The 20,572-nt window shown below is 37.3% G+C and overlaps 1 protein-coding gene across 3 annotated transcripts; it reads right to left on the reverse strand.

The window, feature by feature from the left end:
* Positions 1–12,944: 12,944 nt before the first annotated feature.
* Positions 12,945–18,726, reverse strand: LOC138321804 (uncharacterized). 3 transcript variants are annotated; one of them, XM_069265782.1, is made up of 2 exons: positions 18,620–18,726; positions 12,945–15,975 (listed from the first exon to the last, which is right to left on the reverse strand). In XM_069265782.1, exon 2 carries the CDS (start codon positions 15,952–15,954, stop codon positions 14,215–14,217), a length of 1,740 nt encoding a protein of 579 aa, XP_069121883.1. In that variant the 5' UTR covers positions 15,955–15,975; positions 18,620–18,726; the 3' UTR covers positions 12,945–14,214. The 3 variants fall into 3 exon arrangements, with proteins under 3 accessions (XP_069121883.1, XP_069121882.1, XP_069121884.1); XM_069265781.1 differs by lacking the exon at positions 18,620–18,726 and adding an exon at positions 18,175–18,319; XM_069265783.1 differs by lacking the exon at positions 18,620–18,726 and adding an exon at positions 16,457–16,567.
* Between the last annotated feature and the right edge of the window lie 1,846 nt (positions 18,727–20,572).

Genomic DNA, 20,572 nt, shown 5'->3' on the forward strand with positions numbered 1-20,572 from the left:
GTCTCATTACCTTGTTAGATGCATGTTCTTGTCTATAAATTGTTAGATGCATGTTCTTGTCTATAAATAATTTCATCAACTCCTCAGTGTTATGTATTGCATTTGTTGAACGTAAGTGACTTTGGCACAGGTATGGGTACAACTTACATGTTGTACATGCTTAACCGTATTGATCAACGATTTGGAAATTCAACAGTATCAATCAAAATACTTAAAACAATGTCGTGAAAGGACTAGATACGGTAATGGCTCTCTTTGGCCCCTAAATCTACCGAAATTTAAATTAAGTATTTAGAAATTAAGTTGCTGTGTTTGAAATATTGAATACTCCCCTGATAAAAACTTAATGATATTTTTATTGACAGAAAGTATGTTTTTGCTCTATAACCATGGTAACATTGCATAAATTATAATGATGTGTGTCACAGAGGTAAGCAGGGTGTCTCAAAAATATATTACAGAAATGAGAGGTGATCACAAAGTCCTGTTACAGTGGTAAGTGGTGGTCTCAGAAAGTCCTGTTACAAAGGTAAGGGGGGTGTCTCAAAGTCATTTTATAGGGTAAAGGAGGTGGTCTCAAAGGCCATTTTATAGTGGAAAGGGGGATGATCTCAAAACCATTTTATAGATGTAAGGGGGTGGTCTCAAAATGAATTTTTCACAGTATTGGGGTCATCAAAGGTCATGTTACAGAGTAAAGGGGTGGTGTCAAAGCCATTTTATAGAGGTAAGGGGGTGGTCTCAGAAGTAATTTAAACACAGTAAGGGGGTGATCTCAAAGGTCATTTTACAGAGTAAGGGGTGGTCTAAAAGGTCATTTTACAGAGTAAGGGGGTGGTCTCAAAAGTCATTTTACAGTGTAAGTTGGTGATCTCAGAGGTCGTTTAACAGAGTAACGGGGTGGTCTCAAAGGTCATTTTACAGAGTAAGGGGTGGTCTCAAAAGTCATTTTACAGAGTGAGGGGGGGATCTCAAAGGTCATTTTACAGAGTAAGGAGGAGGTGGTCTCAAAAGTCATTTTACAGTGTAAGTTGGTGATCTCAAAGGTCGTTTAACAGAGTAACGGGTCGGTTTCAAAAGTTACTTAATAGGGGAAAGGAGGTGGTCACAAAGTCATTTTAGTTTACAGAGTAAGGGGGTGTCATATATCCAGTAGGGTGTAAACTTAAATAATCAAATAAGAAATCTTTAAACGAGAAGGCTAAGAATGGAACTTTAAATGATTATTAAATGTTTGGATTTTTTAAGTAACAACAACTTCTGACCCAATACATTAATATCTGGATGGACCATGAAACAGGGATGTCCAAAGGGAGAAAAATTAATATTTGTCATCTCCATCGGGGCATCTGTAACACAAGATAATCAACGACTATAGATACTTCATACCAGCATTTATAACTCAATCACCCCTGAAAATCCATAATGAACTGTTCCAGACTTTGATTCAGAAGAGTTCAAATGTGTCTTCGGGAGTAAATGAGTTGATGACTATCAAGGAGACCAGAAATTCACTATCTCTATGCATGATTGTATCAATTCCTGTTCCTGATGTCATAGCCTATGTCGTAGCATACACAATAAATATTGCAAAGTCACATGCAGTACTCGGACTGTTTGACTGACAGCAAGCGATCAGCCAATAAGGGGGCAGTATCAAAAACAATTTGTAACAATGTAAACAATAAAAGCGCAATAAATTTTCATGAACTATGAAAATGGATCTGTGAATCATGAAAATAAATCTATGAACTATGAAAATGAATCTATGATCATGAAAATGAAACTATGAACTACCAAAATGTATCTATGAACTCACCACTGCCCGTAGAGCATGATGAGGGGAAGGCTCGGTTACCAAACCTAAGTCCATGAAGTATATAGCCCGATTCTGTCCCTACGTAGTAATGGTTGGGGTTAATCTGGGCTAGCTGTACTACTGTGGCTTGTAAACTGGCCCCTATTCTCTTATACCTGTAATATAGGACAGAGAAATCTTTGGCTATGAAGGGAGACAACTGCTTACACAATTGGGTCTCTGACTGATATAATGAAATAATCTAACCATACCAAGGGAAAGTATTTAAAACATTTACACAAATATTCTTAGGTGATATAATAAATGTTTTAGTTTGGTATTAATATACATATATATTTATCTGCATTTTGTGATTTTGTAATTGTGCATTACATTAGTGAGTACTCCAACTGAACGTAATGCTGAATTCAGATCAGAGGCATTCAATTCTGTCCTTTACATCCATTTAACATATCAACAGCATTATAAATTTCATCAGTAAAGTTTCAACTTTGAAACCCAGAAATTTATAAATATAATTCTCATACTGAGATTTTGCAGTGAACATAACACTTGTCTTAATATAACACTAAAATCATTTTATGAAGGGTTAGTCCAAATTAGGTTCTAATAAGCCCCCCCCTTATTTGTTTCAATTTGTCAAGCACCTTGGGCGGTTATTGGGTAAAACATGGTACATGTATACATGTATAATGATACATATATTATGACATAGAATTAAGTAACTTTTTGATTAAAGGGACAATTCATTCTAAGAGTACAGTAAAATTTGCTCATGTTTCGGGAACAAACCTTTTCTAATGGAAATAAGATTAGTTGGTTTTCCTGTGAAATGGCAGAAAAGCCCACTGTTGTGAAATGTATGTGAAATGTTCAAACTCGCTTGCTGTCCGCTATTACACACTGTGGTCGGATGTCTTGTATGCCGAACCCTGGCCCTTTTTGTCTAGAACTACTCATATCACTCTTACAGTAGTGTGCTTACCTTATTAGATGCATGTTCTTGTCTAAAAATAATTTCATCAACTCCTCAGTGTTATGTATTGCATTTGTTGAACGTAAGTGACTTTGGCACAGGTATGGGTACAACTTACATGTTGTACATGCTTAACCGTATTGATCAACGATTTGCAATTTCAATGGTATCAATCAAAATACTTAACAATGTCGTGGAATTTGTCAATATTTCTTGTTATATATTTCATAAGGAATTTAGAACAATACATTTATGTCATATTTTGCTTCCTGGTTATGTAACAGAATTAGCCCCACTAACTTGTCCCTTTAAGTGTTAAATACATTATCTTAATTACCCAGAAGTTACTCAAAAGAATACCCTGCTCCTCACAAGATATCAACTGGAATGACAGTCCTTTACCAGTATCTGTAACAAAGACACAGAAGCTCTTTTAACTGATTCACCCCTGAAATTTCATAATGGATTAACCTGGCCTTTCATCTAGTTGAGTCTGTAGTTAAGTGGTCTTTATACACAGGTTAAAACATAGTTGTAATATCATTCTATTGTTGTTTCTGTACTTAACTCCCGGATTATCAGATGATTACCTGTAACTGTCCTATATGTAACTCTAATATAAGACTGTCTTATATGTGACTCTAATATAAGACAGTAAAAAGGTAACTTAATCCCATAATTATGTTGAAAACACGACACACAATCTGCCGGAATATTCCATTATTTTTTAATCCAAATTACGAAAAAATCCCACACAATTAATATAAAGAAAAATTTAATCCTCTCTATCAATGCTGAATTAAACACATCCACAGATTTTCTGTATATATCCCAGATCGAGTTTTTCCTCCTTATTATGAATTCACCATTTAACACTTATCTACAGCATTAACTCCAATTCCCGCTTTCTGAAACCTTGTTGATTTTGTACAACACTTTTGACTTTAAATTTCCAAATCATCTACACTGTAGTTTTGCACTTTTTTGATAGTGTTTCAACAACATTTCAGAATTTTACCTAAATCCAATTGGCTGTGTTGAATGGAATTGCACATGGTATGAAGATACATGTGTGCAAAATGATTTAGTATATTCCCAATAAATCCAAGACTGTCCCTAGAGAGGTCAAATTTTTTAAATCCTCCATATTCAATGAAAGTTCTGGGGAGCACCGACTGTTTTGAACTGACCTGGAAATGACTGTTACATGCGATCATTTTAGCAAGACACTTTCAAACAAACGCCTAAACTGCAAGTCTAGTTTCATATGACATTTCTTTACCATATCACACATTGGAAAGAAATGTCCTTTTTATATAAAAAAAAGTAATATCCCTCCATCACTGTCAGTGGACATGCTGAAAGTGAATTTACAGATAGTTGTCCAACCCAAAAGCATGCTTCATGCATTCTGTTCATGAATGCTATTCATCACTTACTGGATTTGTCATGGTTGAATGCATATTGGTAGAGTTATCTGAGCTCATAGACAAAGGCAAAAAAACTGGCTAAAATTAGAAACAAAAGGCTCATGGGCCTTGACAGTCATCTGACTATTAGCACAATACAACGAAGTCGTTTAAAAATTTAAGCCATTTTGACCCCTGTTACCTTAAATGAAGATCGATGTCATTCATTTGAACAAACTTGGTAGCCCTTCATCCCAGCATGTCACAGGCCCAATAACAGGTCTCTAGGCCTCTTAGTTATACACAAGAAGTCATCTAAAGATTTTAGCCATTTTGAACCCTGTGATCTTGAATGAATGTCAAGGTCATTCATTTGAACAAACTTGGTAGCTCTTCATCACAGCATGTCACATGCCCAATATCAGGTCTCTAGGCGTCTTAGTTATTCTCAAGAAGTCATTGTCAATAAGTTACTGTACAATATGCGGAAGAGAGAACAGATCTCGGCTCTGACGGGCCTCGATAGTTCTCTCTCCCACATATTGTACATTTTTCGGCTTATCTCCATAACTTAAGTTATGTAAAAATCTGGGAACTCCTGTCTAAAAAAAACATTCAAGAGTAGGGTAGAAAAGTCTTTATAGTGGGTGAGGGCGTAGCGAATACTTCTTACTACAGTGACCTGGCACGAATTTATTTAACCAACAGTATACTGATACATTTATTTATAATAAGGGCGCAGCCCCTTCGTGAAGGGCATAAAGTGTGAAGCACTTTTAAGATAACACATGCATGAAATATGAGCTAAAAACACAATCTGCAAAATTCAATCCTACATGTACACACTGACAGATTCAGTTCTATTTTTTTACCCACTGTAAAAAAATCCGATCAGCGTGAATGCGATGCTTTAAAGTCAGCTCAATATATAATCAAGCGGTTCAAACACTTTTATGATCCGATGAACGTAATCTTCATCCCGCAGAAGCTCAGTGCAATTGCTCTTTATTTGCAAGCGTTCAAGTGATAAACCACCTTCCAATATAATCAGCTGACCCAAAACGGAATATCAGTTACGGAAATAAAAATTTCTTCTTTTTCTTATGTGGATTTCCTTCTCAAATGGGGGTTTTTGGACAAGGACAGAGTGAGAATATATGACTAAAAAATAAACAGAAAATTCGGCTGAGTTATTTCCATAAATTGAACTTTTTAACATTGCATAATTAATGGTTACTGAAACATCTGGCTGCGCCCTTTAAGGCCTTGCCTTCAGACATATTTTATTATATGTATAGACTACTTTGGGTGGAAAAAAATTTGTGCCAGTTCCCTGTGCTTTTTACTGACCTTCTATGCCTTTTTATCATACCTTGGACAGAAATATCCCCAAATGATTGGTGGAGAGCCGTCAGGTGGTGACCCTCTAATATTTTTATATGGGTCAATCTCTCCCAGGCTGCATTGCGGTCCCCAAATTAATCGCATCAAGGACCATTGATTTGTTTCAATAGTTCTACCTATCTGAAATCAAACTTGAATCATGCTTGCTATCGAAGGATACTGTAAACTGTAAACAATTGACGCTTTTAAAATAATTGACCTAGCCGTAGGCTACATATTTATTCATGTATTTCTTTTTGGAATCTGCAAATATACTGTTTAAGAACCCTGCAAAATAATACTAACTAATTCACAAATCAACAATATTATTACTTCGACATTCCACATAGCAAGACCTACCTCGATATGACACCAGTGGCTGTATATTGAAAGCATCACAAACAAAAGGGACACAAACATCCATTCAACATTTAAAGCCCAATCTCCTCGATCTTCTGTGCATTCTCGCTGAGATAATCACTCAAAAGATATGCCGATAAATTGATTGTATAGTGAGTATTGAGCTGTACGAATCCCTCCATTTGTTTATAATCACATTCGAGAAAACGCTTGACAATTGAACAAGTATTACGTTTGACTTTCACCGCGTCATCAACTTTCACACTGGCGTAGGGGAAGCAACTCGAATTTAAAAATGCATTTCATTTAATTTAGAGTATTAAACTTTTACAATATATAGTTTTACGGTAATAAAATGTTAAATTTATTTTTTACTGTAATGAAATGGTTTATTTATTTGAAGAGAATATGTGTTTTAATTTTGAAGCGAGGGCATCAGCCGCCATATTGCACCATACCGAAATTACCTACTGTCCTTTTACATGTGTTTTTTAGTTAGATTACTGTGTTAGGGGATCATTTGGTCACATTTCTGTCCGAGGTGCGATAAGTATTATTAGTTTAACGTCCTATTAACAGCCAGGGCCATATAAGAACGTGCCAGGTTTTGATGGTGGTGGAAAACTGGAGTACCCGGAGAAAAACCACCGACCAGCGGTCAGAACCTGCCCCACACGCGATTCGAACTCGCGAGCCAGAGGTGAATGTCAAGAGTTGTAGTGAAAAATATTTAAAGAAGTTACGTTCCATTGGAAAATATATATACAAGACAACAAAATTAAGTTAACGTTATAATCAAGGTATCAACTGTTTTGGGACATCGTAATTCGTTTAATAGGTACTAGTATATGTTGTAACTATACATGTATGTGGTATAACAATTGCATACGTCATGCTGTGTTTTCCGTAACGCGACATAAAATAACACGATAGCAGAAACATGCCAAAATAAATAAGAAGATGATGCATCTACACTTCTCGGGTCACGCGAGCGTGAGATTACAGATAACTCATGACCATGACGTCACAATGAATTAGTAACTACGGATGACGTCATAATTGACATCCTGAAAATCAACATATACAGTGACGATATCTATCAGAGACCAAAAATGGGCTGCTTTGACTTTTTGAAATGTTTCAAGCGCAGCCGAAGGCCAAAGATACATCCATACATGACAGAGGAGGAAATGGAAGGGATGAAACCACAAAAGCCTTACGATAAGAAGTGGTTCCGTCTGGAAATTGCCCCACCGCCGCGTGGATTAAGGATCCTATTTGCCTTGCCTATCGTTGTACGGGAAGTTAAACCCACTTGCTGGATTGTGGACAGGAACCCTATAATCTATCCGTGCCCGCCACCACCACCACCCTCTCCACTTCTGAAAAAGGAGAAGTCTGATGTTCCGAAAAAGTCTTCGATTCCACGCAAAAACAGACCTAAGAAGAATCCTCTGCTTCCGCCAGGCGAACCATCAAAACGACTGCGATGTGTGTCGAAGACTCATGGCAAGACAGTATGTCCCTGTCAGCAATTTGATGCAAGGCACAAGAAATGAAGAACGTGAAACTAGCCGAAAACCACGGACAGAAATAGCAGAAAAATCTAGAAAACCGGTAGCATGCAAATGGACGATAGTAAAGATTACCAGCGTATGAGAGATGCCGGATTGTGGTTAAGACATCTAATGACTTTGTTTACTTAGATATTTTATTTTCAAACTTTTTACACAATTGACTTATATAATTGATAATTGTTAATATTAATAACAAATGATACTCACTTCATATAAACTACATATATCTTATACGTTGAGTTTTTCTTATTTGTTTTTTATAGCCTTCATGAGGTTTAAAGTGAACAGTCGGGCAAGGATGGCTAAAGTCGGTAAAATGGTGTGAATGTATCCAGTATAATTTCTTATGAAATAGAAAAATAAAATCTCTCGTCAAAATCTGTCTGCGTACAAAGAAATTAATTTAAAGTATGGGAATTCTAAAACGTCCTCCCGGCTCACTATTTCCGTGGTTACAATTCCACACAGCCTCACTTTCAATGCTTGCACCTTTTCTTTACTTTAATGGTCAGAACTGGGAAACTAAGCAGAACTTGACCATCATATTAATATGCGAGAACTTTTGGAAGGCAAATGAACGCATTTAGACTGGTTTTCTTTGCCCGACTATTCACTTTAAACTTTTTTTCAGTCATGTTAATCACAATCGCCAAAATGTCTTTCATCCGGTCGTCATTTTTCCTTGGGCAGATACGAATGAAAAATGCCAACTTGTGCTTAAAGTTAAAAAAAGGGTGTTTCAGAAGTTTCAAAATAAGTTTGAAAATGCCGAAGTGAGCTTCAACAAAAATTGTGGTTACATCAGGAGTCCACCAGCCTATCTTGTTCATCGATGACACTATTTCTTATAAATAAGACAAATCATCTGTCTCGGATGAAAGATGGAAAATAGTATTCTATCCCCAAAAATCCAACATGATTTAAAATGGGACTCGCACATCAGCAGCATCACCTGCACTGCCAATATTAATAAGACCATTGGCTTTATTAGACGAAATCTAAACGTTAATTCAAAAAGATAAAAGAACAACTATACAAATCCTTTCTAAGTCCCACACTTGAATATGCTGGTACAGTGTGGGATTCATACTAGAATGGACTAGACATAGTCAAACGCAGAGCTGCTCGTTATGTCATCAACATATTCCATAACACCTCCAGCATTAATGACATGGCATGGTTGAGCACATAGATTGACCTAGATTAGAGGATAGACGAAAAGATGCACGGCTAGCAATGCTATACACATTCATAGCTATAAACAAAGACCAATACTTGACCTCACACGAAGTGTCCGAGGCTCGGTTAATAACCGGAACAAGGACGTTAAGCCCATCAAACCAACCCAGTGGCGTAGGAAGATGAAACGTAATGGGGGGGGCAAAGGTCCTCAATATTTTGTAACCCCCCCCCCCCCCCCCCCCCCCCCCCCCCGCCGCACCTACAGGAGGAGATTAATTCAACACACAACCATATATACTTTATATACTTTTTTCATATATCATTAAATATAATCCTTGTACACATTTATAGACAGTGGGGTCGCTAAAAGGAAATTAACGAAAACTGGCCAAATTAGCGTGTGAGCGCCGAAGGCGCGAGATTTTGGGGTCTGGGGGTCGACCCCGGGAAAAATATTACGATTTAGAATGGCTGAGATGAATTTTACAGTGTATTTTGATGATTTTGCGAGCGCCCGAAAGCGCAAGATTTTGGTGTTATGGGGGTTCGGGGGTCTTTCCCGGGGAAAAAATATTACGATTTAGAATGGCTAAGATGAGTTTTACAATGCATTTTGATGAATTTGAGAGTGTCCGAAGGCGCGAGATTTTGGAGTTTGGGGGGTCCGGGGGTCTCTCCCGGGAAAAAAATTATGATTTTAGAATGTTTAACGATGTATTTTAATGATATTAAAGCGTTCTTACCATGGTAATTTTTCGATTTAAAGTAACCTGTATTTAAAAATGATAATTGTGATAATTGTGTCGTCATATCATTGTGCAGCCCTGCTCGATCTGAACATACCGGCTTCACACCATCGGCACATTGTTTTGTAACTCAAAATAATAATGAATTAATTGTCTTGCTAAGACATATAAACAAAGTAATCTTTTAAGAGACATTTTTGAAATACAAATGCAGAACGTAGAATCCCTTAATGGACATTTTTAGTGTAGTTCATGTGTATTGAATTACTACTATTAAAGGTTTGAACATTATGTGCTTGAACGTTTTAGGAAATGCGCCGCGCAGCGGAAATTTTTTTAGAATGAAGTACGAAAATTGTGCAGGAGGACTCTTTTTTCTTTCAAATATGCATTTTTAGAACATTTCAGTCGGCGAAAATGGGGGGGCAAAAAGACATGTTTGCCCCCCCGTCCTGGGGAACGGGGGGCAGTTGCCCCCCCTGCCCCCCCGCTTCCTACGCCCCTGCAACCACACAGTTACACGGACTCGCAAACACTCAAAATAGCAAATCCAATCGACAAAATCGCGCCTATTTCAAAATATAGCAATAATGTCCTTGTTGGAGGAGGGCATGGCAACAACGATGCAGCAGACGCAATGTATCTCATAGCTATGTCAGTATAGAGTGACCAGGTGGGGTGTGCTGCAGCCTCCCAAAATACAGACATTCACATAGACGAATACACAGGGAAAGCCGTCGTTAATATCCCTAGCTGTTGATAGGCCGAAAAGCCAAATCAGCCAAGCTACCAATCAAAGTTGAACACAAGTAAGGAGGCTGGAATCTGAGGATCAATCAATACTAATTCTAGAACTGTTAAAGGAAGAATGGAAGCTCTATTTTGACAAAACGGCGGATAACTTTCTTGAAATTACCATTTTCTTTAACCTCAGATGAATCACAATTACTTCCTCAATAGGGAACCCACTTGAAGATGTCCTTAACACAGTTCTTGAACTAAAGCAATACCATATATATACAACGGATCACATGTATTTGCTGACGCCTGACGTTTTATCAATTTGATTAAAGGGCCACTACTTTTCCGAAACGGCTTTTAATTGTTAAAATAGGAATGTAAAACAAAATTGGAAATTTCATAGTCACAAAAGTTATTAATTCAAAAAATGTCTGTTTAGGGTTACATTGGCAAAAAAATAGGGTCGGTAGGTCGGGAGGATTTTTTTAGTGTCTTTCACTCTAAAATAATGGCCGGAACCGGAGTCTGATATCGAAGTCCCGACTTTTATTTTATTTTCGTAGAAAAGTGGGGGGGGGGGGGGGGAATAAGGGGGGGAATAAGGGCCTGGGGTAAAAAATTAGCGTAGGTTTGGTAACCCTAACCAGACATAATATTGTTTGGCCTAATTACGCGCGTCGGTTGATTATCACTGCGCAAGACGACAAAACAGCGGAATGAATCTTCACTGTTAACGTATTGTACGCAGGGAATATCGCATTCGGTCGGTGTTATAATTTTCGTATAGTATTATTGTTTTCAGAAACTTTTAATGTTTGTTTCGCAAAAGTAGTGGGCCTTTAAAATACAGATCCTTATAATCACTCCGTTCGATAGGATCTGACAACACCCCACACGGGGCCACGTTCTATACTTCAAATCAAATGTATTTCCTCCGTGCAGATATTACTACATTAATTGTAACGACATTTCATACCATTATACATATCATGAATTTAGCTGTTTATTTATTTGTTTTACTATTGTATTCATTGTTGTGCTATTTGGGCAAGATGACTACATTCACAAAAATAATTCTGATAGATCTTTTAAACTAATTCGTCCCCTGAAATTTCCAAGATTCTGAAAACAGCAATTTGATTTACAATTCGAAAGTTTACCAGAACGTGACCCCCAATGGGATGTTGTCAGACGCTTCATCAAACCAAGCGAGGATACAGATCTGTAGTTATATCAGATTAGACGTTTTAAGTAAATCTTATAAGTTAATACTACATACTTTCAACGAAAAAGGTAATCGGGGTTACATGGCAATGAAAAGGACTGGATATTGTGTGCGGTCGACCATGACAACAAATTTTGTAAGAAAGGGGGTGCAATCAATAACTTAGTGGTAACTACTTAAATAATGCTTCCTTTTGTCACTTTCTCGTCTGTTCCCACCCCCAAGTTCGCTAGTCAAGGGTATTCAGCACGATATTCTTCCTGAAACCCTTAATTGTTCTTACAATGGCAAGTTTAGGAAAGTCCGTCGACTCATACTTTCTCGTTTAAATTATATTTGCCTGTATATTAGTATCGTTGCTACTTGCTACTGACCATTATGTTGCTATCGCGTCTATGAATGCCAGCTTTCGTCTGACAGTAGATATTCATGCAGCAGGTCTTTTCAGGAGAAATTGAACACTATGAAGTACCGTTCGCAGACAATCTGACAACATCCCATTAGGGGTCAAGTCCAGATGACCTTTGGAAATGGCCAATCAAAGTGCTGCTGCTTTAACTATTGATGTAGCAAGGAGTAGAAAAAACCTTTTGATCTGAAGTTCAGGTAGTATAAAATAACCAGAATATGACCCCTTATGGGATGTTGTCAGATCCTCTATTGAACGGAGTGGTTATAAGGATCTATATTTGAATCAGATTGGTTCGTTGACAGAACAGGTCGTGTGAAGAAGAAACGCATCAACAGTCACTGTTGATTCTTTATATATCTAGTATATCGTCTTGTACGGTGAACTGGCCTTTTAGCAATCCTCATCTCCTTCTTCAAATCTGAGAAGGCGTGTTTGTCTGACGAGTAGGCTTTATCAAGTTCTACAAATGATGCAATATATCTTCTGCCTTCATGTGTTAAGAGAGCAATTGGTTGACGAGTTTTCTTTACCTAATAAATAAGCTTCTTGATGGAGTTTGTATATATTCAAAGTGACGTATCCGTCGTATTTGTAAGAATGTAAACACCATTTTAAACCTTTTGATATATGGGGCCGTATCCTTAGTTCCTCATTTTATCGATCAGATAGCATTATAACAAGTAGGAGAGAATTTCAAGGGTTCATTGTGCCAGTGCTGGTTTAGACACGATTCAACAGTTCATAGATGGACGGTTCTCCTGTATGCAATGTATTACGTATAGCGCTTTGGAAGATTAAGGTGTATTCATGTCTTCATTGCAATAATTTAAATTACCAATTTTATAACACTATCATGCGAAATACCGACCAGGACACACCATCTGGACTAATTCGAACCATTCGAAGCAGTCGATTAAAACACTTCGAACCATTCTATTCGAAGCAGTCGATTAAAACACTCCCAAGTAGTTCCAGAAATCATGCGTAAATAATCTGCGTATTTTGAATTCAAATACTGTCTCTTTATTCTTGATTCAAATGTATTCCTCATCACGGGCATGGAATCTATGGATATTGGCGATACATTAAAAATCAATACCAGACGTGCACAACATATCGGTTTCTAAATATATTTTAATACTCATTAAAATTTCATTCATCTTAACAGGAAATATAATAATATGGAAATAATATCAGCTTTTTGAACACAGTAATAATGCTGATAGACTAGATTGAAATTAATGCTGTCGATAAAAATATACAATGTCAGTATACAGGTTAATGAACGACCACATCAGTCCTCCGTGTAATAAGTCAGGTGGGGCTAATCCATCATCCCTGCACATGTCCATGACAAACAAGAGCTGTTTGAGAATTGCAAAGCTCGCCTATGGAATTTTGTTGATTTAACTCGTGTTCCTTGTACTTAACCAGCATATTAAACTACAACAATGTCATTACATAACTTAAATTTTCAGCCCATTGAGCCTCTTGAAACTCTCAAAATTTAGCAGTGTCCCCATTTAAATGTTTGTCCTATCACAACAATTATAATTCAAAATCATTTTAGAAATCAAAGTCGGTTGGTGACGGATAACAATATTACAACACTTGCTCCAAAACTTTATCATGGCTATTTCGGCCCATTGGGCCTCTTGAAATTCTCAAAAGCCATCAGTTGGCTACTTTAAATGATTGTCCACACCCATAATAACAATTAAAGTCCAAAATGAGTCTAGAAATAAACGTCAGTTGTGACAGATAACAATATCACAACACTTGACCAAAACCTTAACCTGGGATTTCCAACAGCGATGTCGACAAAGTCATTCCACAAACCCCACTCTCTTGGAGAGACGAGCTAAAATTCTTTTAAAATCAGGATGACAGATATTTACAAGGAAGACTGACATTTACTGAACAACTTGCCTTCAAAAAACCATAAATGCAATTTCAAGAACACAGTGCATACAACCAGGGCCCAGTTTCATGAACATCCCTTAACTTTAAGGAATTCCTTAACTGAAATTTCCCCATAGGAAAGCATTACAAAAATAAAGGAAAACATCTTAAGTTAAGGAGCCTTCTCAAAATCTGTAATGTTTTCCTATGGAAATTTTTAAGTTGAGGGATTCCTTAAATTTAAGGAATGTTCATGAAAACTTTCACGAACGTTCCTTAACATTAAGGAATTCCTAACTTAAAATTCTCCTAAGGAAAGAATTACAGAATTTAAGGAAGTAAGGAAGTCCTTAAATTCTGTAAAGCTTTTCTATGTAAAATTTGAAGTTAAGAAATTCCTAAATGTTAATAAGAACCATTCGTGAAACTGAGATTACAACTTTGTAAAAACCAAAACACAAAACCTTTAAACACAGCCCGACTCAATCATCCGCATCTAAGCAAGCACGCAGTACATCATCTACACTGATTCCATCACTTTCTAGTGAACTCGCCGTTTCGGGACTGTTCAAAAGCTGGTTTGCAAATGCTCTACGTGCCAGACGATTCGCCTCTGGGTCATCTGCATTCTGTGAGCTCCGGACATGTATCCCGGTACTATCACGAGAAAGGCAAACCCCTGCTAGATTCATATTGTCGCTGTGGTTTCTCAGCATTCCCATGATTCCGTCTTCGTTTTCATTTCCCAATAGCATTCCCTGTAGAACCTCCGCGGGGATCCCTTCTGATCCAGACGATAATATTTCAGGATGGTTGTTTACCATCTGCATTAGTGCTGCATGCATGTCCTCTCCGTTGCCACCAATCCTAATACGAGATGACCTGTGACCAACACGATTATAAACCTGCTCAACGGTGTAGATTCTGATTTGTCCAGAAAACATGTCTCCGATCCATAACTTTTTATCTGGACCGAACGCAATGCATGATGGGTCCCCGGTATGATCGTCATCACTGCCTAGTAACATACCAAGAAGCTTGCCCTTTGAACTGATCACGTGGATAGAAGAAGTAGAATAGTCATGTACGAATATAGTTCCGTCCAAATCGCAGCAGATTGACGTTGGAGTGAATTCGTCTGGCCTCTCCCTCTCGGCGGGCCGACTTCGTGTTGGGAAAGCCCTCCCTTTTCTATACGATTCACACGACGTTTCACTTCCACATAGATACACCATATTCCGCTTCTCATCAGCAACGCAAATCTGCTGTGTCAAAGAATTATATTCAATTGAATTAATCCGCTTAAACGCCATGCGTTCACTTATTCCTTGGATTTTCATAAGAGTCTTATCGGAGTCGTAGATCAGAAAGTAACTAACGCCCTCTGACGGCTCACTCATGTCTAAAGCACCAATAACTAAACCGTCATTTTCATAAGTACACAGAGCCGTTGGGTGGTAATTGCCAGTGTCCAAAATCGATTCAGTTCCAGTAGGATTACACTTCAAAACGGACGGAACTCCTTTACAGATCGCCAACAAACCATCTTTATCACTCCAGCAAATATCTAGGGTTCTCCCACAGCCGACCGTTCGCTTGTCCTCTATCTGTCCAGATAAGCTCAATTTATATACATCAGATCCCCCATCTAGCAGCACCCAGGCACTATACCCAGATACTGGTATAATTTTCGTTACACATGTAGCTCGTAAAGCGTTAAATTCGGCACATATATCGCCACAGTAACACGACCGGATGAGTCCATTCGATAGGTGCTGTATAGTCCCCCTCATCGCCAAATCGTTGGGATAGAGGGCTGACGCGTCAGTTATTTCAGTATCATGACACTTGTTATTGGCGTCGTCCTTCCCGTGATTACTGTAACATGGCTTACACAGACAGAATGAACAAGATGCACATTCCATCAGAGGAGTTCGGCTCCTGAAATCACACGAATCGCAAGTATAAACATCAGAAGAAGGCGCGTAGAAGTTCGTTAGTAACGATTCCACAGTGCTCTCCCTTGGCAGTGTCGTAACATGGCGGCATACTGGACAGGGGACACTCTGTGGGTCTTTAGCCGATGAGTTGACTTTCTTAAGACACAAGGTACAGAAGGTGTGTTTACACTCCAGCAGCTTTGGCTTTCTATATACATTCATACATATTGGACATTCCTCTTTCGCCTGGTCCAGGTCTTCGGCAGGCAAAGAGTCCTCCATTTTTCTGTCTCCTGTACTCCACTGAAAACATACAGTAACAAACATGATAATGTAATACAAAGATAAAGTTAAGATAAGGTCGTTACCACACAAGTCATCATTTGGTTAACAGTTTATATCGTACATGACACTGTCACTGCGTATACAGCTATGTTTTGTTCTGTTGGCGTTTCTCAGAATTATGTCATGCATTTAGTTTACGCAACGTGGTCAACAGAATCAACACCGACAGAACACTGACTTTAGTTGGAGAGACAAATCCTGGCAATAGACGGAATCATGTAGGTGATTAACAAGTAATTAATAAACTAAACTTACACAACACATAACTGAAATCTACAATGATATGTCTACCTAGTGTCTGAAGTACGCACATAATGTCAATGTCAACGTTATATGTTAATATGGAACCCGTTTCTCCGTACTTTTGAAAATAACTTATTTTCATTTTCAGTTCGTCCAGCAAAATGTTTTCAGAGAAGTAACCGCAATACAATTATACCTTTCCAACAACCACATAAAACCGTGACGTCAGTAGATGCGTTCTGCTGCGCTCTATAGCTTCTGCTCTGTCCACTACAGTGATATCAAAATAACATACATGCGTACTGTTGACATAATGACGTGGCAACCAAAACCGAAAATAGGCTTACTTAGAATGTTTAAAGATAAAAATGTATCTTTGTTTACGGAGCCCACTGAGAGACAAGCTTCTCATTTATCTATTGAATGTTACGTGCAATTTGATAAATATTAGACTATGATGCAACTTATTTTTTATATTTGTGGTAAACACTAATGGTTGGAGAAAAAAACACGACAGAAAGTTAAAAGTATTTATACATCATATCCCTAATCGTTCCGTAAGTTTTGCGTAAAGACTATTTCAGGACATCCTCGATACTCCAGAGGTTACTATCACTGACGTTATATCCACCCTATCGTAATCCTTATAGTATTGATCACAGGGACCTGGCACGATTTTTTAAACTAACAGTATACATATATATATTATAGTATCAAGGGTATGAACTCGGCTGTCGAGAAAAACGGACCTATTTTTTTAAAACCATGATTATTTTAATAAATGGGTTATATACAGTATTGACGGATATCTTACCTTAAAAAGAAATAATTTATCTTTCCATTGAGTGCTTGATGAACAAAATTGGCCAAGTATTGACGAAGTTATGGCTTGATGAATCGAGAAATTTAAGAAAAATTGCTAGGTAGACATTTCCCTGTCCGGTCGAAATGTCGTCTCGGCTCTAATGGGCACCTCAAAAACCAAGCCAAAACCACAAAATCTACGCTTGTGGTGGTAAACAGTACCCATAACTGTGTTCATCCACAACCTCCTTTGGAGGTGTCATGACCCGTACTTTGTAGAAACTCCATTTAAACATCGTGTAGCTCACTTACTTTAACCGTCACCGCCATGTTCATTTGTTTTTCGGAACGTTTCTCGACTTTACTTACAAGCACAACATTACATAATTTGCATAATGTAGTCACGATATGTAAAGTCGAGAAGCGTTCCGAAAAACAAATGAACATGGCGGTGACGGTTAAAGTAAGTGAGCTACACGATGTTTAAATGGAGTTTCTACAAAGTACGGGTCATGACATCTCCAAAGGAGATTGTGGATGAACACAGTTATGGGTACTGTTTACCACCACAAGCGTAGATTTTGTGATTTTGGCTTGGTTTTTGAGGTACCCATTAGAGCCGAGACGACATTTCGACCGGACAGGGAAATGTCTATCTAGCATATTTTTCGTAAATTTCCCGATTCATCAAGCCATAACTTCGTCAATACTTGGCCAATTTTATTCATCAAGCACTCAATGGAAAGATAAATTATTTCTCTTTAAGGTAAGATATCCGTGAATGTTGTATATAACCCATTTATTAAAATAATCATGGTTTTAAAAAAATAGGTCCGTTTTTCTCGACCGCCGAGTTCATACCCTTGATACTATAATATATGTATGTATACTATTGGTTAAATTTTTTTTCGTGCCAGGTCCCTGTGGTATTGATAATGGTTTCAGGAATACATGTCTAGATAATGGCTAAAATAAAACTACATGCTTAAAACAAGATGTGTGAATAACTTACGTATACATATATATGTGAATTGGCCGCGACTAAATTGGATCAAATGAAGATATTTCAATTCAAGTTCTATTTGTTTTTGACTGGCTCGTTCTACTTACATTGTACTTATCCATATGTGCATTACACCACTAGTCTAAGGCATGTGTATACTGTGACTTTCCTATAACTGGCGAACAGTCTAGTTGTCCCAAGATGGAGTAGGCTAAACTAGTACTGCGTATCATAAATAAGGCAACCTGTGTTGTATTTAGACTCAAAGTCCGAGTCATAAATTAAAACATAGAGGTCATGCATTATCTTTTAAAACAGACGCATAGATATAAAACAGTATTATTTAAGCTATTATCCTAAATGTCATTATGCTATAAATAAAACCATGTAACCCATGTAGGCCTATACACAGAGCTACACGTAAAGCTCTATATACAAGTTGGGCACATATAACGGTATAAGGTAACCTTGGATGTAAAAGTGCAATATTGTGCATGCATGCAAGTCACAGTACAAGTAAGTATCGACATACGAACACATTCCATAACTTACTTAGGGGCTTTCCAGAATACACATTTCATGCATCAAGGACGTCCAACGTTGCAATTGGGTGTCGTTTCATGCTTTAATGGCGGATAACAATGTAGTTTCTATTTCCTATACGCTATAAATAGGTAAATGGAAAATCCCTAACCTTGGAAACGGACAACGGATCGATACACATGTGTTTCGGATCCGTTATTCGTTTTAAATTGATATACAAACCCCGCGCATTTGATTTACCGTAAAGATGCTACACTGACGACGAATGGTAGATTTTATCTATCAAAACAAAAAACAGACGAATTGCCATTTTTCTTCTGTAACAAACGTTACTTATTTTATACTACCACCGTCTATCATCGGTACACCGGAAATAGCTACACTCGAAGCGACAGCCCAAAAATACAGCATTACCGGGGTTGATTCAGTCATTGTTTTTAATTATACAGCACAAGTATGCAGACTGTATCGTGGTCTCGTCGTTTCAGAAAACATTCGAATTAAATTAAATGTAAAATATATGGAATTTGAATGCGTCTTTATTGAATTATCTGTGAAGATATATGGTGTGTACCTGCTAAAAAGTTAGATTACTCACACATTTTCGTTTATTTTGAAATGATTATATTGATTTAACCCAAATCACCTTTCTTACATAAAGGGATATACATATATATTCATTAATACAAAATGTTGGTAACCTGGGGTTCTTCAATGATTTGTAGATATTCGTTTTATAAGGAGACATCAGTGTACGGAGTATAGCTCGCGAGGTGTACGGAGTATAGCTAAAATTCTTATTGTGGTGTAGGAGTATAGCGTAATAGTATCAATGATTTAATGTATATTTACCTCATTCAATTGATTATTTCGGTTTGTTTGCTACATATTGACGATCCTGTTTACACATGTATCCGGTAAAAAAACTGCTAATACTGCACCCATAATAGAAAATGAACTTAAAACAGTGTTTGAGTTCTAGATAATCATTTAAATATAAAACATCTTTTTTGATTAGTTAAATAAAATTAAATTCGAGTAGTTTTTGAACTGTGGTATGCAGAAGTGAAACGATTGAATTTGGTATAACGTATTTAGTTATGCGATCTTGTAATTCCCAAGTACATGCATGTGTTACAGTGGATATATTGTCTAATAATCATAGTACAGTGTAATTGTATTTTTTTTATTATAAGAGGTGTTAAGAAACCAGCAATGTGATGCTGTACATGTTGTTTTGACGGTAGTATTGCGTTTCCCCTGTTTTACTTTTAACGTTATCATGAACGTTTGTCGTTTTAACACAAGACGAACAAGCAAATCTTCATTCTCTTTGCTGACGGCAGAGGGACCATCGAGTTATCCGCTAAGTTTCCCTTAGCTAACTACTTTTAAGTGCATTTGAGCATAAATATAAAGTTTAAACATTATACCATGGTCTGATATAACTAGTTTTTCCAAATTAATATGATTTTTGAAAGCATGAAACTAAGTTATTTTACCTGGTTTGTCCAAAACCTGAGATTCAAAACCGACAGTGCATTTTCTGTTATTGGTGTACAAGTTAACATAATTTTATTATCCTACTGTATCTTATTATTTAGGAGTGTAACTTGCAAGTTGTTGAGAAAAAAATATCACCCCCAAAAGGAAAGAGGGGAACTAGCGTTTGGAAATAATATTTGAGTCGGTATTCGTATGTAACTCTCGTAAGCACTTGATTTCCACCTACCACATTCCATAATACTCGTAGTTTCAGTAGACATATTAGATAGGGATGCAGTTATGGTTGCACCAATTCTTAAGGAATGTACTTTGCAGTACCTACTGTTATAGCCTAAGAGTGAATGCTTTTGTTAGGGTTAGGGTTAGCAGCAGGTACAATTATATTCTGTATGGGGTTATTGAAATACATGTCACTCACAGTTATACCTTATTATAAGTCAGATAAGTGTTTATCAA

This window comes from Argopecten irradians, chromosome 4, assembly GCF_041381155.1.
Source record: "Argopecten irradians isolate NY chromosome 4, Ai_NY, whole genome shotgun sequence".
Lineage (NCBI taxonomy): Eukaryota > Metazoa > Mollusca > Bivalvia > Pectinida > Pectinidae > Argopecten > Argopecten irradians.